The sequence below is a fragment of the Clarias gariepinus genome, chromosome 24, assembly GCF_024256425.1.
Source record: "Clarias gariepinus isolate MV-2021 ecotype Netherlands chromosome 24, CGAR_prim_01v2, whole genome shotgun sequence".
NCBI lineage: Eukaryota > Metazoa > Chordata > Actinopteri > Siluriformes > Clariidae > Clarias > Clarias gariepinus.
In genome coordinates, this window is record NC_071123.1 from 1,668,042 (window position 1) to 1,695,182 (window position 27,141).

Consider the following 27,141-nt stretch of genomic DNA (forward strand, 5'->3'; position numbering starts at 1 on the left):
TTAACATTAACATTATTGAGATAGTGTAATTAACATTTATAGCCAAGAACAGATAATTTGGAATAATAAATAATTAGAGAGTAGGAATGTATTTCTTTTTTGGATGGTGATTTTATTAATATTTTTTGCCAGAATTCTAAAATTTTAGACATTGTGGAACAAAATAGTCCTTTAAATTCCAAACTGAACTGCTACAGAATGTCGAAAAGCTTAAGAGGGAGGTGAATACTTATGCAAGCCAATATATGTGTCCAGTCCATGAGTCCTGCTGCTGTTTAATATCTTCATACACACATTTTTCTTTTTTTTTTATCTTTTCACCACCCTACTTCCTGTTTCTCAGCCCAGCCTCTGTTTCATTTACACACACATATCTTTCTGCTTTTTTCTCCACTGTCAAGACCATCGGATTGCCCTATTGCCATTCCACACACACACACACACACACACACACAAACACACACCCCGGGCAAAAAACCCTCCTCTTATTTCCCAGCAGTCTGTGCGAGAGGGCGAGCTGCTCTATATAAAGACTCAAGAGGGAAAAGGAGGGGTGCGGTGCAGCAGTGAGACTCCCACTGAGACTCGCCGGGACAGACGGAGAGAGAGAGAGAGAAAGAGGGAGAGAGAGTGAGCGAGAGAGAGAGAGACAGAGACCCAACCTAAAGAGAGGTTAGTGCACACACACACACACACACACACACACAGAAAGAGATTAGAGAAGGGCATTAAGACAGGATTATGGTGGTGTTTGAAGAGAGTAACTGAGACTGGACATTGTATAAACTGTTTATCCAGGAAGTAGAGATACAGTAAGATCTCACGAGAGAGATGTGAAAAGAGTGGTGTGTTTTGACAGCTGGGACTGCGGCATCACTGAAAAGTGTGCCCTTGGAGCGATTAAGCTTTTGGGAACGAGCTCAGGATCAGAACCAGCCTCTCAAAGGAAGGCGTCTTACATTAACGTTGAAATTGACATTAACATTTGTCTCACGCTTGCGGTCTTCGTGACACGACGGTCTCTTTCACACTCCGAATACACTCATGGCATGAGCACAGAGCATCGGTCTCCAGTCTCACGGTCAGAGAGAACATGCTATATGTTCGTAGATCCTCATTGTAAACAAGGCCACACAAACACTCTGCTGTTAAAGGAGCTCCGCTGTTGCCGTGGCAACGGATCAAAGCACCCTGCCGTAAAGAAGCGGGATTCCAAAAGATTCCCGGGTAGCAGCGATGGTGTCGTGGTGTTGTGGACAGCTGCCGAAGTGGCTTTTTATAGATGAACTGAAGAGAAGGTGGCATCAAGTGACCTGATTCACACTGCCCACTAAGTGCACTTCTGCACCATGTCTGAAAAATTAAAACTACTTAAGATTTATTAAAGCTTTATTACGTGTGTTCATTTTTGTAAAAACTGCAAAAAAAATCAATCTAATGCTATTCACATTTTTATACAAGCATTATATCATGCCTTGCTGCTTAACGATTTACCTTAATGCTACATAAAAGTGCAAATTTGATGCATTTGGAGAACTTTTTTTTTTTAATCATGGAAAGCTAAATGCAAATGCTGATGCCCCAGAACACAACCTAACACAGAAAACATAACATATGCAAGACCTAAATACATACACAACATATGCAAGACGTAAATACCAAAACCATAAATTCAGTGTCCACTAATTAACAGAACAAAGACAACAATACAAAACAGGGAGTGTACAAATCAGAACAAAACTTTGTGTTGTGACATAAACTAACATTGGATGCTGGGAAACAGGATCAAAATAAAGGTGCCACAGCTAACGAAGGATTATGCTGATGGCATAAGCACTAGACAGGAACTGAGCATGAGGGTTGTGACAGAGCTTGACACAGGAACTGGGATTGTACTTGGCATGGAATTTGTGTCAGGGCTTGGTACGGTGATTGAGCCTACACTGTTTGGTGTGGGCACTAGTCTAAAACTTACCAAAGAGGTGGCCATCCATCCACAAGCTGAAATGTTTTGCTCATTCAAATCGCCATAGGAGCTGTGACTGAAACTAGCTTAGGTGCTTGGCCAGCACTTGGCCAGCACCATCCTTGACATGGTGACTGGGCCAGAATCTGGCAAGTGTTCCAGGCTGGCATTGGGCAATCAGGAACCTGGTGTGAGTGTCCGGTTGGTCCCTGGCATACTAAAACTTAAGTGGCTGAAACTTGGCATGAACAAAACATTTCAGCTTGTGGATGGATGGCCACCTCTTTTGGCTAGGAGCCCCATTTGTGGGTCCTTGAAGTGAGCCTTACATGCGCAGAGATTCATCACAGCTAGTAGAACAAAACATGGGCAAACCAGGGCATGGGTCAGTAAGAGCAGGGCTTGGCTGAGTCTGAACAGGATTCAGTTGGGATAGAGCAGACTTAGGCTCAGCCAGAGTGCTTGTAGCCTTAGACAGAGAAGGGTTAGGCTCAGAGAAAGTAGGGTTAGGCTCAGAGACAGTAGGGTTAGGCTCAGAGAAAGTAGGGTTAGGCTCAGAGAGAGTAGGGTTAGGCTAAGAAAGACCAGTGTTAGGCTTAGACAGAGCAGGGTTAGGTGCAGATGGAGAAAGGTTAGGCTCAGGGTTAGGCTTAGACAGACCAGGGTTAGGATCAGAGAGAGAGGGGGTTAGGCTCAGACAGGGTTAGGCTCAGACATATCAGGCTTGGGCTCAGGTGGAGAAAGGTTAGGCTCAGACAGAACGGGGCTATGCTTGGACAGAACAGGGTTAGGCTCAGGTGGAGAAAGGTTAGGCTCAGTCAGAGAGGGTTAGGCTCAGACAGAGCAGGTTTAGGCTCAGGTGGAGAAAGGTTAGGCTTATTCAGCACAGGGTTAGGCTCAGTCATGGCATGGTTAGGTTTGAGTCAGAACAGGTTTAGGCTCAGGTAGAGAAAGGTTAGGCTTATTCAGCGCAGGGTTAGGCTCAGTCAGTGCATAGTTAGGTTTAAACAGAGCAGGGTTAGGCTCAGGCTGCCCCAATCACCTTTTTGATCTTTGGCTATCTGCTGCGCAATGGAGATTGCTGTGTTGCTCTCCACAATGTGCTGAGGAGGAAGAGGGTCTGTAAGCAGGGCTGAGCTGTTGGGCTTTTACTGGAGTGTGTGGGCTTGTACTGGATCTGCCCTGCGCTCCTCAGTCTGAGTATCCTATCGGTCTGTTCAATCAGCCGTTCATATACTCACACAGACGCTCTCATTCACACCCAGGAGAAAATTTAGCACTATGAGTCCACCATGTTTCTAGCAGGTGTGAGGGAAACCGAAGAACTCTAAGGAAACCAGAGCTCTAGATCGACCTGCAACACACACAGTACTTTTGTAAATGAAATACAGAGAGTGCACACTTGCTGTTGCGTGAAGACGTTAAGTGTACTGTAAGTGATTAATTCTCCACATGGTGCTGCTCTGATGATGATGAGGGAGCAAGTGTGTAAGGGGAGAAAAGCAGCTGTAATCAGATCTATTTAAAGCCTTTCTAAATTCAAGGACAACTCTGTCAGCAGTTTGGGGGTGAAGGGTTGTGTTTCCCATGCCAATGTGTGTACCGTGTGTGCACACGGCTGTGTGTCAGACATATTTTATGGGCAAAAGTTGTCTATTTATAAAAGAGGTTAATAAAAAGAATCCTGTGTCCTTCGGTTTGCCTTTGGATCTGCGACACTAAACCCTGCCTGGGTATGAAGGTGTTTGTCCACCTCAGTGCTGTAGAATATTTAACACTCGGTTTCTGTCACTTACATAAAATACATTGTACTCATTTCTTTCCTTTTTCACAACTTTCTTTCTTTCTTCTCTCAGTTTGCCCATCTTAGTTATTTCATTCTTTATTTTTTTGTTTCCATCATTGCTTTTTCCTCTTCTTTCTTTCTTTCTTTCTTTCTTTCTGTTTGACACTTTGTCTTTCTTTCTTTCTTTCTTTTTCAGTTTGCTTATCTTAGTTTTTTATTCTTGCTTTCTTTTTATTTCCATCATTGCTTTTTCCTCTTCTTTCTTTCTTTCTTTCTTTCTTTCTTTATCATTGCTTATTTTTCCTTCTTTCTTCCTTTGTTTGTTTGTTTTTTGTAGGACTTGTGTGTTGTGTACGAAATTGTGTGTTTTTGTGTTATGTATTGTTGTAGTAGCTGTGTGAGACAGCAGCAGCAGCAGCAGTAAATTTTCTGTACGCTAATTTAACCGAAGCTACATACCGACTCACACCACCTGCTCCACACGTCCATTACATACCGAAGTCTTCATGTCTCCTCCTGGCCACCGGACTCGCACTCTAACTGCCCCTCATGCCCCCTCACGCCCCCTCAGGCTCCATACTTGGCAAACCTGAGCCCCTGAAGCTGCTGAATCAGGAGGCGAGGTGACATTTATAAAGGGCACGGGGTCAATCAGAGGCAAATAAATCCCGGAGCTCGGGTCTCTGGGGTAATTCTCAGTCTCTCCTCATTAGTAAGAGCACTGAAGGTCACCAGCTTATAGTGTCCACCATGTCACGCTAAAGAGTGGCTAAACTTCTAACTAAATGCTAGCTAACTAGCAAGCTTTCACTGTAAAGAAGCCATGAGCGTCTGGAAATTTTTACACAAGCTTTGACGCCCAAAGCAAACACTCAGTGTAAACAAACGGCACTTCATTTGATTTGCTAAAATGTTGACGAAGAAACTTTAGGAAAGCTTGTGCTCGAGCTAGCATGAGCTGCAGGTTGTAACATGTTATTTTACACTCAGATATGAGTATTGGTGTGTGGTTATTAGTTCCGCGAAGAGCCTTTGTGTGTGTGTGTGTGTGTGTGTGTGTTTTTGTCACATTTTTGTGTGTTCTCAGATCAGCTCTTTTTTCTTGTTCTCTTTTCTTTTCATCTCTCTGTTCATCCGTTACATTCTCTTTTTTCCTCACATTTCTGTCCTCTTTCTTTCTTGTTTCTCTTTATCCTTGCTTTTAAATTATTTTCTGCTATTCTTTTTCTCACTTTCTCTCTCTCTCTTTTTTTTTTTTTACTTTTTGTTTTTGTCATTTTTCTTCCCATTTCTGGCCTATTTATTCCTTTTCCCTAATTATTTTTTATACACATATAAAAACTTTCCTTCCAGCTTTCTGTCTTTCTTTTTTTTGTTTCCTTCCTACTCTTTTTCTTCTTCCTTTCTCTCGTTTTCCTTTATTCCTTCCTTTTTTTAAAACTTTTTTTCTGTTTCTCTTAACATATTCCTGTTTTCTTCCTCCGGACTATATAATTTCTTCCTGCCTTCATTTAATTTCGTACTTCTTTTTTCCTTTTTCACTCTTTCTGTTCTCTCACTCTTTTTAACCCTTCTCAATTTGAGACTATAATAATCTGGTATTAGGGTGAATGTTTTTTTTTTTTTATTAATTATATTTTATAAATTTTTATTAATCACTGGATCACTTGCGTTTGATCAGCTGCGTGTCAGTGTAACTTCTATGCAGTCTACATTTCAACACAACACACACAACAACACACACACACACACACACACACAGATCACACACTTGTTTCCTGTGACAAAACACGCTGCCACACTTCTGCATGACCAATACACTGTGAACATCAGGTCTGTGTGCACTTTCGGTCCTGTCGAGGCATGCAGAAACCATGCTGGCACACTGGTGGTGTAGGAGGTGTGCAAGATGCATGCAGCATGTGTGTAAGAGGTGTGCAGTAAGTGTGTAGGATGCATGTAGGATGTGTGCACAAGATGCATGCAGGATGTGTGTAGGAAGTGTGCAGTAAGTGTGTACGATGCATGTAGGATGTGTGCACAAGATGCATGTAGGATGTGTGTAGGAAGTGTGCAGTAAGTGTGTACGATGCATGTAGGATGTGTGTAAGAGGTGTGCAGTAAGTGTGTAGGATGCATGTGATGCGTGCACAAGATGCATGCAGGATGTGTGTAGGAGGTGTGCAGTAAGTGTGTACGATGCATGCAGCATGTGTGCAAGAGTTGTGCAGGAGGCATGTAGCATGTGTGTAGTAGGCGTGCAAGGAGCAAGTAAAAGGTTTGTAGGATGCATGCAGCATGCATATGGAGGAGGCAGGTAATGGCAAAAAGAGGGCGGTAAAACAGCTTGCATGATGCATTGAAATTGAAATGTGTGTAGAAGACATGCAGAATCCATGCAGCATGCGTATTGGAGGCGTGTAAGTGGCGTGCAAGAGACGCGTTGCTGAAAATATATAACATGGAGCAAAAGCATAAAGTCTAACATGTGCCGTTGACTCTTTTCCCATTATCATGTAATGACATTACTCATTATCTGTTTCTCTCTCATCTACAGGAAAATCATAATACAGCAACAGCACCATGGCAGGTAACACACACACACACACACACACACACACACACACACACACACACACACACATTTTAGAATATGCATATAAGTAATTGAATTACGGTTTTCAAAATGAACCACTTTGTGTAACTTCTTCAAATAGCTGAATCGGTCACGCCCATTTACACGCTGCGCTGACTTTAATTCTGTTGTCTCTGGCGACATCTTGTGGTAATAATTGTGTAGTACAAATTCACTGCCTTGTTATAAATTCCTTTAGTTAATTGCATTTAATCGTATGTTTTAAATCGATTTATAACCTTTATTACAAATAGTAACTTTAAAATCAAATCGAAAAATCAAGAAAAATATAAAAAAGAAAAATAACATAATATGGCTTTAATTATTACAAAAAACAGGAAAATGCTTAATCAAAGTATTTTTTAAATATGGTTATAAATTAAAAAATATATATTTTACAAATACTTAAAATACTCGATGAAAAACAAACAAACAAACAAACAAACAAACAAACAAACAAGCAAATAGGATATTATGGGATGTCACACCCGTAAGTAAATCCGACCATTTATTTATTTATTTATTTTTTCCCTTTTCGTACGTTTAAACAAGAAACTAATAATATTTTAGGACCTCTTCATTAGATAGTACATGTTACTCGTCTATTAATTTTAATTTATGTAGCTAGCCAGCTCACGTCATCCGAAAACATTACGATGACCCGGATGAAACGGCGACCTTTGATTGGTCTAGACGACACGGCGCGCACGACCAAACAGCATCTATTGCGTTTAAATAAAAAAAAATATATAAACTTGAAGTGTTTTTTTTTTTTTTTTTTTCATTGGGAGACATTTAAATATGGTTCCATTTCCAAATAGTTTAAACAATTTTAATCCGTGTCTTATCATACACCCTCTCAAGAATATTGACCTTCCCAATATGGCGGTTATGTTGACTTTTGCTAGCGACTGCTGAGAAATGCGGAAGCTACTAAAGGCACGTTCTGATTGGCCCAGTTACTGTTGCCATGCCAACTCCCAACTTAATCAAAACCCGAGCTTTATTTAACGTGTTGTTTGTGGCGATTACAAAGTAACAGAAATATGGGCAGCTGTTTTTCGCGGAAACGCGCTGAGGTTCACCCTGATGGTAAAATACATGAAGTCAGCTTTTTAATAAATAAAACAATTAAATCCTAACAACAGTGTTAAATATATATATATATATATATATATGGAGTTAATGTAGTTTAAACAGTGTCAGTCCGTGTGATTACGTAATAATAATAATAATAGTAATAATAATAATAATAATAATAATAATAATAATAGTAATAATAATAATAATACATATATGTTTCTTTCATATCCCTTTAAGATGATCTATCTATCTATCTATCTATCTATCTATCTATCTATCTATCTATCTATCTATAATGAATGCATAAATACATAAACACAAACATAAACAACCAAACAAATGGATAAAGAAATAAAATTTTCAGATTGGACGTTTTCTTGTTTTTCATTTCCAGACAAAATTAAGAATGCAAAGATCATCTTTGTTGTGGGTGAGTACGTACAGTATTAACATTAATACATTGTGTGTGTGTGTGTGTGTGTGTGTGTGTGTGTTGGAAGCAGAAAAAATAGGCAGATGTAAGAATTTTACAAGGGCCAAATTGTGATTTCTTAAAGGGTCAGAGCAAGTCTAAAACTTAAAACTGCAGGTCTTGTGGGATGTTCCTGGTGAGAAAAGCGGTGCTAGTAATTAAAACCGGTGAACTGGCAAAAAGGTCATGGGCGGCCAAGGCTCACTGATGAACATGAGGAGGAAAGGCTGGTCCATGTATTCTGATCCAATAAAAGTGTTTTAGTAGCTCTATTTGCTGAAAAGGTTAATGCTGATCTCCAGCATATGATGTGTCCAGCTTGTAGGGCAGTGGTGGCTCAAATGGTTAAAGCTTTAGGTCACTGGGTTTTTAATTAGATGGTTCAAGGTTCAAGACCCAGCACCGGCAATTTGACCGCAGTTTCCTAACTTGGATGTGCAAAAAATACTATTTCCCTTTGGGATTAATAAAGAACTAATTATTACTATTTATCAGCATTGTCGGTTTAAACGTCCTGACTCTAGCTGAATTTGACGAGATAAATAGTAGTGTAGTTATCGTTTTAAACACCTCAGGTATTCAAAGCTGTTCCTAATGAAGTATAGATGAATAATAAAACACACTGTACAGTCATTACTTCACTATAACCGTGAGCCTCGTTACTGTTTTATTCCTTACTTAATTAATAAATGGACCTTAATTAAGTCCCTTTCCTCCAAACCCCTCTTGCTCCTCAGGTGGCCCCGGCTCCGGTAAAGGCACTCAGTGTGAGAAGGTGGTGGAGAAGTACGGCTTCACCCATCTGTCCTCAGGAGATCTGCTGCGTGCCGAGGTGGCGTCCGGGTCTGAAAGGGGGAAACAGCTCCAGGCCATCATGCAGAAGGGCGAGCTAGTGCCTCTGGTGAGACAAGTCCTCTCTGTAGCCTGAGAGGGGAAAAAAAACACAATGAAATAATATTTACTGTGTTCATGAGTTATGTGGTTTGTTTTTGTAATGGGATCTCAAAAACAAACCACAGATTTCATCTTCTCTTTTTACAGGACACCGTTCTTGACATGATCAAAGATGCCATGATCGCCAAGGCTGACGTCTCCAAGGGTTTCCTGATTGATGGGTACCCTCGTGAGGTCAAACAGGGGGAGGAGTTTGAGAAGAAGGTGACGATGCACTTTACATATTTGTCCTATTTATTATTTATATATTATTGATTTCTGCTTCTTATTCCTAATACACTCATATTTATATCTTCAATTTTTATAAGGTTATAGATAACATCCAGGAAGATGGTCATGTGACATAAATCAAAGCGTTAATCCTTAATTACTGATTGTTAATATTATTAAAGACAATATCAGACATGTTGATATGTAACCGATGCAGATATCTATATATGAAATATAATTTTTAAAAACATCAAATCAAATGTAATAATGCAAAAAAATAAAACCATTTAAGTCCTTAACAGAACATAAAACTTTAAGGTGTAAAGGTAAGAGACTGAATTTAGGCAAACTAAAATTAAATGCTTACCTTTAAAACATTATCACCATATCTTTTTTATTGCGCGATATTATGGTTGTTTTAAAAAATTTTTAAATTTCATTAGACTTGTTCATTGTGCTTAGTAATATATCATAATACACCACCCTCTAGTGGATAGATTCTGAACTGCAGTAACAGACACGATGTACAGTAGGAATAATAATAATAATAATAATAATAATACTTGTATACTTGTAGTATTTAATGGTGTTTTTTATGTTACCAGACACTTAATTGGAATTCAACAAATATTTTAAGTTCTTCTTCTTGATGCACCACTTTTTGTGTTAATCTTATTTTAAAAAATAGTTTTAATAAGCTACTTGTTGTTTGATATTTCTTAACCTTTGAATGTAGCAGTCTCACTACGTTTAGTTCTGACAGAAATTATTTGCTGTAATTTAGAACATAGGAATCAGCCAGAAGTAATGTACTGTATTAATCTGTTATTCTGTCATTATAAACCCATCAGTAATGCCTCAGCTATAATATATGCGGTATTTATATATATATATATATTTCTGTATTTATTAGATCGGTGCCCCTTCCCTGCTGCTCTACATTGATGCGAAGTCCGAAACCATGGTAAAGAGGCTCATGAAGCGCGGAGAGACCAGCGGCCGGGCCGACGACAACGAGGAGACCATTAAGAAGCGCCTGGATCTTTACTACAAAGCCACCGAGCCAGTCATCGCCTTCTACGAGGGCCGTGGGATTGTCAGGAAGGTGAGCGATTCTTTAACAGGAAGTTACAGAAAAATTCCTTATGGTTTGGATAACATTTGTGTTTATACTAAACTGCTTTCTGCATAAAACAAGGCTATAATTCATATAAGACAGACTTTACGTGGATCTTTCCTCTGTTTTTTGTTTTTGTTTAGATCGACTCTGAGCCTGCGGTAGATGAAGTGTTCAAAAATGTTTCCCAGGCGGTCGACAGCATCATGTAAAGAAAACCTGATCAGATGAACTTTGCACTTTTGGTCTTTATTCTGTAGTTTTTCTCTTCTCAAACAGCAAACAAAAAAGAAACAAGCCCAAATCCACAGCAAAGCCAGCGGGAGACGCCGGCTGCCCGGTTTCGCCTTAATGAATAGTTCATGCCGTTGTCACCGGAGACCGTATCTGCACTTTCTCTCACTCTGAACGCGATTTGTATTCAGAACGCTTTGCACCTCTTTCTTTACACCCCGCGCACAGTTGTCAAGGGCTTCTGCTGTGTTTTGTCTTGCGATCTGTAGTTCTGCTCTGACAGGCTGTACCACATGTCCACACACAGCAATCGATACTGCTAAACTTCCTTCCTTATAAATACCATAGGCGAAGGCTAACTACCACACTTATTTAAATTATTTCTTAAAAGAAAAAAATATATTTATATATTTTTCTTCCATCCTGCGGGAAGAACATTAAAACCCATTTTCGAAGTGTTGCACAATATGGACATGAAGTTATTGTCAAAATCCTGGCAAAAAAATTCTCGTATTTCTCAATTGTAAATTATTAGGTTACAATTTTTACACATTATATTAAAACACAATGATTTAACACAATGTTCTTAATGATCTGATATAAAAATTCAGATTCGTGATCTCAAAATTCTGACTGTGAACTCTTTGACGAATTAGCTTAAAAGTATGTCATCATTTCAATCTGGCTGAGAAGTTAAAAAAACAATACAATTATCTCTATTAATATTATCTCAAAATTATAACTGATCAACAGTCAACTGCAAAATGTCAATAAAGGAAAAGAGTTATTTAATTTTTTCCCCTTTATACTTTCTGGCATAATAAACGAGCTCTTGTAACAACATCTCTCTCTCTCTCACACACACACACAAGCACACACATTTTCTCAGATGACATCTCTGGCCCAGTAATAACATTTGTACATAAAAAAAATAACAGAATAAATAAAAGTCTATATATAAAAAAAAAAAATACTGAATTCTGCTTATTGTGTGGTTTTCATGTTATCATTGCTGTGTCTTAGCGTAGGGAACTTCATGCTAAATTAGTTAGAAAATGTGGTAATTAATTGACTTTTGCCATACAGATACAGACAACTTTTTCAGTAACTATCCTGCACCTTTGAGGAAAATGTTGATATTCTGGATAGTTAACATTGTTTTCAGTTGTTGTACCTTTGGATTGTGTGTATTAACAGCTTACCAGAGCCATTAGCTAGCTTAGGTGTGTGTTTCCCAGTTGCTAAAGCACAGTGCTTAAAACACTTAAAAGAAGATGCGAGTAAGAGAAGTAAGAGAAGAAAGTGTATCATGTTTGCCAGCGTTAGAACTAAGTGATATAGATAATGGAATGAAAAGAATGCACAACTCTAGAGATGATCACGTGTGATGGTTTATGCACAGATTGTTAGCATGATGCTAATCATAAGGCTCCTGTTTCCAGGGTGAAATATTAAACACTATATTCGGAGTAACTAGGACATTTCCTATGTTTAATTCTTCTTCGTTAATCAGCCACTGGCGTATAAAATTATACACACATTGTGAAGTGAGGTTTCTACTGAAATAGCCTAAATTTCCTATATGGTGCTGATGGAAATTTTTCAGACATGCTTTCCCACTTTTTGTTATGTTTCTCACAACATCTGAAAATTGGTTCATTGGGTGATTCATAACAAAATGTAAAAATCGTGAAAGAGTCTGGAAACTTTCCATTGGCACTTGTTTCTAGCGTTAACAACCGTCCCGTAAAATATCAAATCATCCCGTAGTTTGAAACTAAAAGCCTTTTCATGTATAGAATCGATACGGGGTGCCATTTGTTTTGTAATCACAGGGTGATGTGTATAAGATGCAAACAGACAGTGGATAGAAGGAAACCTCTCCTCTTCCTCAACCTGTCTGTCATTCAATTCAATTTTATTTGCATAGTGCTTTTAACAATTCAGCAGCTTTACACAATCAAAAGAATGATTTAAGTTTGTATGAAATATGAATGTGTATGAATCAAAATGATAAGATTGCAAGGAAAAACTTCCTGAGATGGTAATAGGAAGAAACCTTGAGAGGACCAAACTCAACAGGGAACCCATCCTCATATGAGTGATAACGGATAGCAGCGATTGATCTGCATCACAGTGTGTGTTAGGAGGCTGGAAGTGTTTAATATAAAGTCCAGTTCGTTATTGGAGGCTCAGGTCATGTTCTCCACCTAAACCTGATAATAGAGACTGCGCTTCTCACCGGTCGGGACTCATGACCCATGGTGGCATCTTGGTGTGGGATGGCACTGAGCACATACAGGAAAAATAAAGCAGAAGTTCAGAATGATGATAACATTTACAGTATATGGTCGGTTTTCCATCACTTTTTTGCATGTCACATTGTTTTATGTCACTGTGTGGGTTAATTACCCTCATTATTGCCCTGATTCTAGTGTGTAGGCGAGACTGACTGGAAGCTCTCTTACTCAAGAGTGTAAGATTGGATCCAAGATGGCGGCGCGGCAGTAGCACGCAGCGGCCGCTCCGGAGCCAAAATGGTGCTACTTTGTTTACGTTTTGTGTGTAGCGCGTTTATTTTATTATGTGTATGGATATCGTCGCAACTGGTGTCCGTACATACAACAGCCAGACACTTTTCAACCTAAATAACCCGGTTAATGTTATCCGCGATGAGCTGCGGGAAAAGCTACGCGACCTCGGCTTGCTGCGTGAACCAGGCCTCGAAGCCTCAGCGTTGCCTGATGCAGGAGGCCGGAGGAAGGGTCATCGGAAGCGGTGCGCGAGGAAGCGGAAGCGCGGCAAGCGGGCGGGAGTCTGTGCTAGGCTAAAAACAAACCCTAGCCGGCCGGCTCTCCCGTCCATCATCTTATCCAACGTCTGCTCTCTGGACAATAAACTGGACTACATCCGACTCCAGCAGGCTACACAGCGTGAGGTTAGAGACTGCTGTGTCTTTGTTTTCACGGAGACATGGCTCAGCGACAGAGTACCGGACGCCGCTATTCAGCTAGACGGGCTAGCCTCGTTTCGCGCCGACAGGAATACAGCTCTGTGCGGTAAGACTCGCGGTGGCGGCTTATGTGTTTACATCAACACGAAATGGTGCAAGAACTCTGTGCTAGTTTCTAGTTATTGCTCATTGCTAGTGGAGTTTGTGATTGTTAGATGCAGACCTTTTTATTTACCACGAGAATTCACCACTGTTTTCATTATCGGAGTGTACATTCCACCTAGCGCTAATGCTAAGGAAGCGCTATGGGAATTGTATACTAAGATCAGTGAACTGCAAAATACACACCCGGATGGACTGTTTATTGTTGCTGGAGATTTCAACCATGCAAATCTCAAGTCAGTGCTTCCTAGATTTCATCAGTATGTGGACTTTGCAACGAGAGGGAAAAACACGCTGGATCTTGTTTACACAAACATCCCCGGCGCATATCGGGCAGAGCCCCGCCCCCACCTCGGCTACTCAGACCACATCTCTGTTATGCTAATTCCAGCATACAGACCACTCGTCAGGCGCTCAAAACCGGTTCTGAAGCAGGTGAAATCCTGGCCAGCAGGAGCCATCTCTGCTCTTCAGGACTGTTTCGAGAGCACTGACTGGAACATGTTTAGGGAGGCTGCAACTTACGGCGACTTCACTGACTTGGAGGAGTACACGTCATCAGTGACCAGCTACATCAACAAGTGCACCGATGACGTCACTGTCTCCAAGAGCATCATCTCACGACCCAACCAGAAACCGTGGATTACTGCGGAAGTGCGTGCACTTCTGAGGACCAGAGACTCTGCCTTCAAAGCGGGAGACAAGGTGGCCCTCAGAACAGCAAGGGCCAAACTTTCTCGGGCCATCAGAGAGGCAAAGCGCGCACACGCCCAGAAAATCCACAATCACTTCAGGGACAGCGGTGACACACGGCGCATGTGGCAGGGCTTACAAGCCATCACAAACTACAGGGCGACATCACCTGCCTGTGACAGTGACGGCTCCCTCCCGGATGCGCTGAACAACTTTTATGCTCGGTTTGACAGGCAGAACAACGTAGCGGCGAGGAAGACCACCCCTCCTCCGAACGACCAGGTGCTGTGTCTCACTACAGCTGAGGTGAGGAAAACTCTACGCAGAGTCAACCCACGTAAAGCTGCTGGACCAGACAACATCCCAGGCAGAGTGCTCAGAGAATGTGCTGAACAGCTGGCAGATGTTCTCACCGACATCTTTAACATCTCTCTGAGCAGCGCCGTCGTTCCCACGTGCTTCAAGGCCACCACCATCGTCCCCGTGCCCAAGAAGTCTACTGTGTCCTGTCTCAATGACTACCGTCCCGTTGCACTCACACCCACCATCATGAAGTGCTTCGAGCGGCTCGTCATGAGACACATAAAGACCCTGCTGCCCTTCTCACTGGACCCACTGCAATTTGCGTACCGTCCTAACCGCTCAACGGACGACGCCATCTCCACTACACTCCATCTTGCCCTCACACACCTTGACAAGAAGGACACATATGTTCGAATGCTGTACATAGATTTCAGCTCAGCATTCAACACTATCATCCCCCAACAACTAATTGGGAAGCTGAACCTGTTGGGCCTGAACACCTCCCTCTGCAACTGGATCCTGGACTTTCTGACCGGTAGGCCTCAGTCAGTACGGATCGGGAACTGCACCTCCAGCACCACCACACTGAGCACTGGGGCCCCACAAGGCTGTGTGCTCAGTCCCCTGCTGTTCACACTGCTGACTCACGACTGTGTAGCAACACACAGTTCGAACCACATCATTAAGTTCGCTGATGACACGACCGTGGTGGGTCTCATTAGCAAGAACGACGAGTCAGCGTACAGAGAGGAAGTGCAGAGGCTAACAGACTGGTGTAAAGACAACAACCTGTCTCTAAATGTTGACAAGACAAAGGAGATGGTTGTTGACTTTAGGAGGACACGAGGCGACCATTCTCCGCTGAGCATCAATGGCTCCTCTGTGGGAATCGTCGAAAGCACCAAATTCCTGGGTGTCCACCTAGAGAAGGACCTCAGCTGGTCCCTCAACACCAGCTCCCTACAGAAGAAAGCCCAACAGCGTCTCTTCTTTCTGAGAAGACTGAGGAAGGCCCAGCTTCCACCACCGATCCTGACCACCTTCTATAGAGGAACTATCGAGAGCATCCTGAGCGGCTGCATCACTGTCTGGTTTGGGAATTGTGCCATATCGGATCGCAAAACCCTACAACGGATAGTGAGGACAGCGGAGAAGATCATCGGGGCCTCTCTCCCCTCTATTGAAGACATCTACACCACACGCTGCATCCGCAAAGCCACCAGCATTGTGGCTGATCGGACACACCCCTCTCACACACACTTTACACTCCTGCCATCTGGAAAAAGGTACCGAAGCATTCGGGCACACACATCCAGACTGTGCAACAGCTTTTTTCCACAAGCCATCCGTCTCCTCAACAAAAAGGGACTGGACTGATAAACACAAACACACTCACACACACACAAACACAAACATTATCACACAGCTTAACTCAACTACCTCAAAATATTGAGACTGGACTGACTAATCAACACAAGTGCAGACACACTGACCTACACCACCAAATTATCGTACACACCAACCTGTAAATGCTTCACTGTTTTTAACAATCTTTTTGCACAATGACCATTACTGGACTACATTTTTGCACTAATTCCTCAAATCTTGCTGCTGTTTTAAGGAATGTTTGTTTACCCACTACCTCAACACCATATTTTATGTTCTGTTATGTCGTGGTTGCGCACTGTCACTTTGTTGTTGCTCTTGTTTGCACATTTGCACGTGCACTTTATGTTGTCTGTAAAAATGTTACTTAGCTAGTTAGTTTTTGTTAATTTATGTTGTAATTTATGTTAGATCTCTCTGTCCTGTCTCTGCTAGCCAGTTAACTAGGCCTCTTGGTTAGCTAGTTTAGTGTCTCTGTTAATTTATGTTGTAAGTTTATGTTGCATGTAGCACCTTGGTCCTGGAGGAACGTTGTTTCGTTTCACTGTGTACTAACTGTATATGGTTGTAATGACAATAAAGCCCACTTGAACTTGAACTTGAACTTGAAGATAGGGAGGACGGGGGCTAATGGACATCACCTGGAGGGGGAGCAGGAAAAAAGCACACACCTAACTTTATACAGCAATGCAGTTAGTAAAATCACTCACACTACAAAATGTTACATAATAAACAACATAACATTTATAATATACTGCTTTCACAGGAATATTTTAAAATATGCACATTTTTCTGTTCTGTGGGAAATTATTAAGAATAATATATAACCATTCTACACGCCCAGAGGTGAAATGATTTAACCCTGATTCGTCACTGGGAGTGTCTAATGTCTTGATGCTTATCGAATAGAAAAAAAAAATCAATGTTGTTAGGGTCACATTTTAGAAAAAAAAATAAATGAGAGGACTTGCTTTGTATGAGGCGCCGTATAGGGCTTAAATCAAACTTTACTCACGCACACACATATGAAACACTTGCATACACATATATGAAACACTCACACATACATATATACTACTAACTGCTCAAACAACTACATATGAAACACTTGCATACACATATATGAAACACTCACACATACATATATATACTACTAACTGCTCAAACAACTACATATGAAATGCGCGCGCACATACATACATACTTTCCGCGCACACACATACATACTTTCCGCGCACATACATACATACTTTCCGCGCACACACATACATACTTTCCGCGCACATACATACATACTTTCCGCGCACATACATACATACTTTCCGCGCACACACATACATACTTTCCGCGCACATACATACATACTTTCCGCGCACACACATACATACTTTCCGCGCACACACATACATACTTTCCGCGCACATACATACATACTTTCCGCGCACACACATACATACTTTCCGCGCACACACATACATACTTTCCGCGCACATACATACATACTTTCCGCGCACATACATACATACTTTCCGCGCACACACATACATACTTTCCGCGCACACACATACATACTTTCCGCGCACACACATACATACTTTCCGCGCACACACATACAAACTCTTCTCGCACATTCACCTATGAGATTCTCAGTGTAACCGGAAGGCATTTCAGTGTAACCGGAAGGCATTTCAGTGTAAAAGGAAGGCATTTCAGTGTAACCGGAAGGCATTTCAGTGTAAAAGGAAGGCATTTCAGTGTAAAAGGAAGGCATTTCAGTGTAGACGGACTTGTCGCTTCATTCTCCCTGAATGGTAGTACTGGTTTGTATCATCACTGCTCAATCACATGGCATATTCAGAACTATCCACATAATGTCTGAATATTTCAGCGGCAGAAAACGCAGGTGATGATTTGCAAAAAGAAAATTAAAGCACGGAATCTGTGGCTAATATGTCGGATCCTACAACAGAAAGAAATACTGTTTTGTGAAATGTGTTTCCTCGCCTTCGCTAATATGAACAACAACTCATCGGAATCCCACGGGACAAACACTGTTCCGACCCCCCCATATCACCCACTTTTGTGGTGATAAATACTTAAATCACTCGTTGTCTTCTAAACTGTCCATTAACGGTCTATTTAAGAAACGCTACTACTAATCAGGGAGAATGAAGTTCATATACATTGAAATGACTACTCCCTACACCCTACACCCTGCGCAGGAAATGTCTGAAAAGGGAACTTCACTCTACAAAATTCCACCATTCAGAACACCATGCAACGTCACTTCCTCCTTGCGTTACCATGGTAACACAAGCACCTCGGATACCTGCTGCTGTGGAAATTTCACGCTACGGACATTAAATATAGATTATTTATTGAAACAAAAACTGATACCATAAAAAATATAAAACGTATTATTTATTTATTTATTTTTACAGATTACTAGCCTATATAATACGAATGGTTTCTTTATTAAATCAAAATGTAAATTATTGTGTCCTATTTATATGATGTCCTCGCCTCGATAATAATTATAATAAAAATATAAATTCTTTTTCGAGTAAAATTTTTTCACACTCCAGCGATATGTAATGACTTAAAGGAAATTATCCATTCCCTTTTCCGCTAAACTAAAGATCCGTTGATCACTCGTTCCCTACACCGCTACAGTTGGCTTTGTGCGCGTGCACAGAAAGTATGTATGTGTGTGTGTGCGTGCGTGCGTGTGCGCGGAAAGTGTGTATGTATATGCGCGGAAAGTATGTATGTATGTGCGCGGAAAGTATGTATGTATATGCGCGGAAAGTATGTATGTATGTGCGCGGAAAGTATGTATGTATGTGCGCGGAAAGTATGTATGTATATGCGCGGAAAGTATGTATGTGTGTGCGCGGAAAGTATGTATGTATGTGCGCGCGCATTTCATATGTAGTTGTTTGAGCAGTTAGTAGTATATATGTATGTGTGAGTGTTTCATATATGTGTATGCAAGTGTTTCATATGTAGTTGTTTGAGCAGTTAGTAGTATATATGTATGTGTGAGTGTTTCATATATGTGTATGCAAGTGTTTCATATGTGTGTGCGTGAGTAAAGTTTGATTTAAGCCCTATACGGCGCCTCATTGCTTTGTCTTACAGAACACTGGATATAATTTTATATTCTGTGTTTCACACCATAACGTTAGTAAATTCAAGACAAGTGTTTTGGGGGACACTGAAGAGTAGATCGCCCAGGGACCCATGGACATTAGATCCACTGCCCAAGGGGGAGTAAGACACAGCATCAGAGTAGAAATTATAGCAAAAGTCAAAACACAGAGCAGAACGCTGTGCAATCAGGGAGATAATTCTGTAAACCAACTAAAATACAATATAATATGAACCATTTCATTAATAATAAAAGACACATGCCATATAGAACTTTTACAAATTTCAAGTTCAGACAGCTTATACAGATATATTATAGAAAGAGAAAATGATTTATAAGGGGTGTTCAAGTCAAACCGGGAATTGTGGCGCACAATTCTTGGAGGCAACAACCCTAACTATAACCATTTTGCCAATAATGTTTTGAAGACCAATAGTACACCTGGCCAGTTCACAACAACAAAAACAACAACAAAATCTAAGTTACAAATATGAAATGAAAATTCTACTACCTTTGGAAGTTTCCATGCTCCAGGTCAAGGGGTTAAGGATCGGTTTGATTTGAATTGGTTGGAATGTATGAATGATGGGATTTCTTCCAAAGGACACAGACCTTGTTTCAAAATAATTACACACATATGGTTTTAAGTTCAGTTGAGGACATATTCTCAAACTTTCACCATCATGTCAATATAATATGTTAATATTTTAGTTACCCCTTGAAGAAAAAATATTCTTTAAACAAAGAAAGAAACAAACAAACTATAAGGGACAGGAATTACAGAGGTTGGACAATGAAACTGAAACACTGGTCAATTTAGTGTTGGGGGTTTCATGGCTAAATTTGACCAGCTCCACAGGGTCAATGTACATGGCCGAGCTGCTAGCCAAACCTTTGGTCACTTGTGCCATTGCCAAATGTTGGTTTCAATGGTGCCAGCAGCGGAAATCTTGGGATGTGGACAATGTGAAACATGTATTGTTCTCTGATGAGTCCACCTTCACCGTCTCTCCCGCATCCGGTAGAGTTACGGTGTGGAGAACCTCCAAAGAAGCGTACCACCCAGACTGTTGCATGCCCAGAGTGAAGCATGGGGGTGCCTCAGTGATGGTTTGGGCTGCAATATCATGGTATTCCCTAGGCCCAATACTTGTGCTAGATGGGCGCGTTACTGCCAAGGACTACCAAACCATTCTGGAGGACGATATGCACCCAGTGGTTTAAACACTGTATCCTAAAGGCGGTGCCATGTATCAGTATGATAAAGACTGGTGACAGAGTGGTTTAATGAACATGAAAGTAAAGTTGAACATCTCCCATGGCCTACACAGTCAGATCTAAATATTATTGAGCCACGTTGGGGTGTTTTGGAGGAGTGAGTCAGGAAATTTTTCCTCCACCAGCATCATGTAGTGACCTGGCCACTATTCTGCAGGAAGAATGGCTCAAAATCCCTCTCGCCACCCTCTCAAGACAAATTGATGCTGTATTGGCCCTACACCATACTAATGAATTACTGTGGTCTAAAACCAGACGTTTCAGTTTCATTGTCCAACCCCTGTATATGTTTATGCTTATTAGAAAAATTTCACAATCATCCCGTAGTTTGAAACGTGCGAAAGACTTGTGTTCGAGTCCCACCCAATGCCCAAACCCCAGCCGCTAGATAAAGTGCTGGTCCCAAGTATGGATAAATTGGGAGGGTTACATCAGGTAGGGCATCTGGCATAAAAACTGTGCAAAGTTGTGTGATCAGTAACAACAACAACCACATAACTAAAGCGAGTATTTAATTCTAAGAAGTATGTTGTCTTATTTGTTACTGATCAACTTTTACCTGATTCAGAACTTTTGGTCTTGAAGATAACAAAAATGCCCTCTAGTGGACATTAGAGTTCGCAGCCAGCACCAACTAATGGGACGCCATTGATGCTGAAAAGGCGCCAGAAAGCAGGAAAGTGTCATCAACATTCCAGGTTAACGGGACCAAACAAAGAGGTCACTTCCTTCACTTCCTCTTTTTTGTTGGTGCTGCTTAGCAGACAGACAAAAAAGAAACACAAATAAACAGAAACTCACATAAAAGTCACTCAGGAATTTCAGACCTTTAATAAGGTCCGAGAGTTAACCAATACCTGCACTTGAACATTTTCCCAAATAACAGGAGCTCGTCCTGCAGCTTCCAAATATCAGGATGTGACTGTTTACTAGACAATCTAAAGAACGCGTGTCAGGCCAGACAAGTGAACAAACATGGCACAAAACCACCGACACTTTTGTTATTGAATATGCTTCTAAATCATCACAGGTTTGCAGGCTTCCTCACACATCATAAGCTCACCAGTGTTTCCTGTTGGGTCTAAAAACACGACGCAGCAGGTATCCGGGTTATCCTCCGAGGAACAGCGACCCGATGAGGAAAGGGAAGAAGATGCCGTGCTCAGGAACGGATCAGGATGTCCCTCTGAGGGGCTGAAAAGACAACGCAACACAACACCGGGACGCAACCTGTCATGGTTATTGAGAAAAAGTGACAGTGAATGGCTCATCATGGGATTTAAAAAAGTGAAATGAAATTTTTTTTTTCCGATTTTATCCCTAATTTAATTGTGTCCAATTCCTCTCCATCACTAGGCAGCTTCCACATTAGGGCTACTACTACCACTCAGTTGGGAGGGCCAAAGACTATCACGTGTTATCACGTATCTGGGGTCGGCGTAACACCCTCGGAGGACAGCGTTATCCGCTCCTTCAGCTTGTGTAAGTTTACAGACGGCCCTAATTGGCTGTAGACCTGTGATTAATGTGGGAGCACAAAGTACCTCTCGTCCCTCACGTATGAGAGAGCTCGGCCAATCAGCTCTCTCTAGACCTTCGGCTGCGAGAGGTTACAGCAACCAGATGACAAGGCGCCACTCGGAGGCCCCTTGCCTTAGCATCAGTGATGTTTTATGAAGGTTTAAAAGGAAGTGACATTTACAGACGACTTCAAGCACAGCACGGTGATGAGACTCTTAGCCGCAGTTAAACATTTGAACAATGCAAGCGTTTTAAAGAAGGCCGTACATCTGTGAATGACGATCCCGTCCAAAGTGACTCAGAGCTCACTGCGAGTGGAATGTCTGACCTCTAAAAACTAATGGATAACTTGAGACCGACTTGTAGAAGAGACGCATCTGTCTGTGGGAACTGTACACACACTCATTCACCAACAGCACTTGTGTGTTAAGGGAACTCGACTGGGAGTTATTGCCGCGTTCCTGGGAGGCTAGTGTTTCAGACGTGAGGCAGGCAGACCGATTGTGACTCTGGTGTACTGAGAAAACTTTCTATCTTGATGGTATCCAAGCACTAGTGAAACAGTAGAATAAGTGCATTAGTGTAGCAGGAGATTATATATAGAAATACAGTGCAGCCGGAAAGTATTCACGGTGCATCACTTTTTCCACATTTTGTTATGTCAAAGCCTTATCCTAAAATGAATAAAATTTATTTTTTTTCTCAGAATTTGACACACAACACAACATAATGACAACATGAAAAAAGTTTACTTGAGATTTTTGCTAATTTATTGAAAAAACAAATTGAGAAAGCAAATTTGCCAAATTGAGCTCAGGCGCATCCTGTTTCCCCTGATCATCCTGTTTCCCCTGATCATCCTTGAGATGTTTCTGCAGCTTAATTGGAGTTCACCTGTGATAAATTCACTTGATTGGACATGATTTGGAACATGACCACCTGTCTATATAAGGTCCCACACTTGACAGTTCATGTCAGAGCACAAACCAAGCATATTATGAATACTTTCCGGATGCACTGTAAAACTAGTTAGAAACTGCCTATGTGACAATTTTATTCAGCTTCTGACAGGTTTTGAAGAATAAGGGACCTCATACTGAATATTAATTGTTATAGAGAAATTTTATTGCATAAATTATCAAATTATTCTTATTCTTCTCATTTAAAAAAAATGAGAATGTCATTAAACATTGGATTTTACTTTTGTCTCAATAATTACTGTAAGTGTGTACGTTTATGTACTTCTAGTAAATTTACGAAGTGTAATAAATTTAATAAAAGTGCTCAGTGAAATAAACCTATCATGAGAGGACATTTGCATTTCGGAAAAATATCTAAAATTATTTATTAATTTCTATGTAAATAAGCTGTTTTAGTGCTCATCAGCTCTTCTGCAGAGTTTACTGACAACTAGAACGTAAACGCAATAATCGTCACACCTGTCTCATTTAGGAGACAAAGCGTATTCGTATTACTAGAAGACATGACATGTGTTGTCTACAAGGTGGATATTTATAGCATTAATGTCTTTAGCAGAAAAAAGTCCAGCACGCATCCAAACTTAACGCCACTCTAACACATAACCGCATGTCTCTTTAGTTTGTGGCCTTGAGGGTCTCCTCTGAGGCTCGTAAGGAAGCTCAAACACTTTGCCTTCATGTTACGGGTGCTGAGCGCCTCTTCAAACGACATCACCTCGTTTCCTGTTATTGAAACCCGCAGAGCTCACCGCACGCCGAGGGAAGGCTACGTGCACAAACTCTCGAGCTGAAACAACACCAGTGACTCCAGGAAATGCCAAAAATGTTTCTTTCACCTTATACATACCTCAGTCTGACTGAGATCAACAGTGAGGGAGGAGACATGGCTGGACTGCACTGTACAGCCTGCAACTATAACAAAACAACAACAGCAGCAACAACAACAACAACAATATTTTTTAATAATAATAATAATAATAATAATAATAAAAGTACTACTACTATTAAGATATTATTATTGTTGTTGTTGCTGTTATTATAATTATTATATTTGTTGTTATAATAATTATTACAATATATTATTATTTTTATTATTATTATTATTGTTGTTGTTGCTATTAGTACTATTAGTATTAATACTGTTGTTATAATAATTAGTGTAATATATTATTATAACATATTATAATATTATAGTTATATGTTATTATTAAAATTAATAACATCAACAGTAATACTACTACTAATAAAAATACTACTATTTCTCGTTCTTTTATTATTGCTGTTGGTGTAATAATAACCAACAACAACAACAACAACAATAATAATAATGAAATGTTTGACTTTTTAGGAATTTTATGTTATTAACAAACTCACTGATTTATTTTGTTTCAATTTATTTGCTTCAGGTTTTAATTTCAGATAGATTATATATCATATTAAAATTACATTAATTTATTTTATATAAATAATCCTATTATTTACTAAAGATGATTTACAATGATGTTTTATGGCTCATATGTACCTCATGATGTGAAAATAGAAATTTCGTGCATGTTGTGTGACGTGGCTTCACTGTCACTTTATTGTGTTACTAAAATTAGCTTTGGTCAGAGTAAAGCAGGGAAGTGATTTCCATTCCTTTGTGGCCTATTTTTTGCTCCCTGTTTTAGTCCGGACATGAGTCTGTGGTGCTTTTCAACACGGTCACTAAGCCGTGTGTGTGTGTGTGTGTGTGTGTGTGTGTGTGTGTGTGTGTGTGTGTGTGTGAGCTATAGACATGGTTTGGGGGCAAGCATTAAAGTATGTGGCTGTATTTGTTGAATGTTGCATTTTTCACCAAACCACAGATTATATGTACCTTTAATTGATTGAGCTCAACATATACTGTAGTGTCTCAGACTCTGAGCTTTTGCTTTGGAAGAAAACTGTTTTTTTTTCTGTATGTGCACAAATGTCAGGGACAGCTGAACATTGACATGCTTGGTACTATATAGCTGTGCAGGACAAAATATATTCAGAAGTAGATCAGGGGAAAGAAGAAGATGAATGTGTGTGTTGGGGGATTATGTACATATTACAGTGTCTACACTAGCTATGCAGGGTGCCCAGGCTGATCCGTGTCCAACAATGAAATCTCCTAATATGGGCATATGAGCATCAGTGAGCATGAATCATGTTTTCTTTTACATCATGTGGATGTCTGTGTGTGTGTGTGTGTGTGTGTGTGTGTGTGTGTGTGTGTGTGTGGTGTTGCTTACCTGGGGAGGAGATGGCACCAGGATGGCAGTGGTGCCTTTCAGCAGGATAATGCACCCTGACACCCTGACACACATTGACAGGAGGTACAGAAATGATTTTAGAAAGATTCCAAAGAGTTTAAGGTGTTGATTCAGCCTTAAAGTTCTCCAGATCTCAATCTGAAAAAACAAATCTGATTCATGAAGGCTCCACCTTGCAAGAGACATAACATAAAGTATTTGCTGCTAATATGTTTGGTGCCAGATACCACACACCTTTAGAGGTCTTGTGGTACTGTACCAGGGTTTGACCCCTCAAAGCTGTTTTGGTGGCATCAGAGAGACCTACAGGATAATAGGCAGATGGTTTTAATGTTATGGCTTATGCATTTTACATGATTTTATGTTTTGACTTTAAGATGCTACCAACTATATTGAATATATCATTAAAAGCATTTAAACTATAAGTTGAAATAATTTTTTAATATTTTGCATATATATTTTTTTTTTTACAAAATGTTTTTATTAATAAAAATTACAATCACAATATTAAAAGAATAAAAGTATACCATACACGATTCAGGTGTAAAAACTTGAACTATTCAATTAGCTCCTCACGGTTAACAGAACAAAAAAAAAGAAAAAAAAAAAAACATATACAGTTTGGGGTACGGGTACAGGTCCGAGTTTGGTTCCAGCATCGGGTCTGTGTGCATGGAGTTTGCATGTTCTTCCCCTTCTTGGTTGCTAATTGGCATTCCCAAATTACCTGTAGTGTGGGAATGAGTGTACAGTATGTACTGTATGCAATATAGTAAAATAGTAAAAAAAAGAAAGAAAAAATAGAGAAAATAAACTACCTAAATATGGGGAAAAACAATCACAGTGTTTCACTGATTAAATCTGAATGTTGAGACAATAACAGAGTAGATTTGTTGTTTTCTATTAGATTTAATGAGTTCAAGAGGTTTTGTATTTCACCGAGGAAATGCGATAGTTTAGGAAGTGATTTAGAAAATGTACATTTATGAATATAGAGCTTGGCCATTAAAATATAAAACTTGATACTGTATTCAAATGATTTATTACTATGGCTTAAAAGGATAATTATATCCTTTACAATTAAGTTATAAGATTCAGGAATAAAGTGAAAAATATAATTTTCGAGTTGCCAAGATTGTACCACACCACAAGTAGAAACAAGATGAGAAATCCATTCTTTCTGTTGGTTGCAGAATGTACAGAAATCTGCAATGTCCACATACTTTGCAATTATGGAAATAACAGGATGAATCTAATATTCATAATATTTTTAAGTAAACTTTTGTAACCTTGTTAGTGATACAATATTTGTATGAGATGTTTATGTTATCGGTTATTAAGGCCTAATGAAATGTACTTTTTGTAACATTCTTGTTTAGGTTATGATTTTATGTATTCAGAGCTCTTGTGGTATCCAGGGTTTTACCCAACAAAGATGGTTTTAATGTTATGGCTAATGCATTTTACACGATTGTATGTTTTGACTATGGAGATGCTACCAACTATATTGAATATAACAATATACAACGATATGGTTTGATTAATTTTACACTATTTCACATGAACTGAGATAAGATGTGCAAAGTTGCAATAAGCCACTTTGGATAGAACTAATGACTGATTTAAACTCTCTCTTCAAGGAATAGGATATTTGTATTTGTTTAATTGATGTAACCATAGAACCTGAACCATCAAGTAAAAAAAAAATATGTATGTGATCAATACCTTTTAGATGCCATTGAGAAAGAAAAGATGACCTACCTTTTAGTTGTAATATTAACATTGCTCAATAGCAAAGCTTTATGTGGAGGAAAAATTGAGGACATGGCAGATTAGTGTTTCTACTGTACGCTGTTCTCCCTGAACCTGATGTGTATCTGATAACCTTTAAACCTCCTATTAACGGGCCCCCTAGCGGTAGTTGAAAATTATTACAGCCCAAGAGATTGAGAAGGAAGTGGGCGTGGCTAGCCTTAGA

The 27,141-nt window shown here is 40.0% G+C and overlaps 1 protein-coding gene and 1 long non-coding RNA gene across 2 annotated transcripts; one reads left to right on the plus strand and one right to left on the minus strand.

The window, feature by feature from the left end:
- Positions 1 to 534: 534 nt before the first annotated feature.
- Positions 535 to 11,428, plus strand: ak1 (adenylate kinase 1). The gene is made up of 7 exons (XM_053485363.1): positions 535 to 672; positions 6,310 to 6,342; positions 7,865 to 7,900; positions 8,680 to 8,843; positions 8,984 to 9,100; positions 10,020 to 10,211; positions 10,367 to 11,428. Exons 2-7 carry the CDS (start codon positions 6,336 to 6,338, stop codon positions 10,433 to 10,435), a joined length of 585 nt encoding a protein of 194 aa, XP_053341338.1. The 5' UTR covers positions 535 to 672; positions 6,310 to 6,335; the 3' UTR covers positions 10,436 to 11,428.
- LOC128512205 (uncharacterized) lies at positions 8,780 to 27,005 on the minus strand. The gene is made up of 7 exons (XR_008356264.1): positions 26,925 to 27,005; positions 25,398 to 25,466; positions 25,143 to 25,301; positions 21,447 to 21,577; positions 20,943 to 21,136; positions 19,617 to 19,717; positions 8,780 to 8,866 (listed from the first exon to the last, which is right to left on the minus strand). It is a non-coding gene; the product is annotated as an uncharacterized LOC128512205 (long non-coding RNA).
- Between the last annotated feature and the right edge of the window lie 136 nt (positions 27,006 to 27,141).

What these genes read in the sequence shown, in the direction of transcription:
- ak1 (XM_053485363.1), top strand. An exon ending in AAAGATCATCTTTGTTGTGG is followed by an intron (nt 7,901 to 8,679) that starts GTGAGTACGTAC and finishes CTTGCTCCTCAG; the next exon opens with GTGGCCCCGGCTCCGGTAAA. An exon ending in AGGGCGAGCTAGTGCCTCTG is followed by an intron (nt 8,844 to 8,983) that starts GTGAGACAAGTC and finishes CTCTTTTTACAG; the next exon opens with GACACCGTTCTTGACATGAT.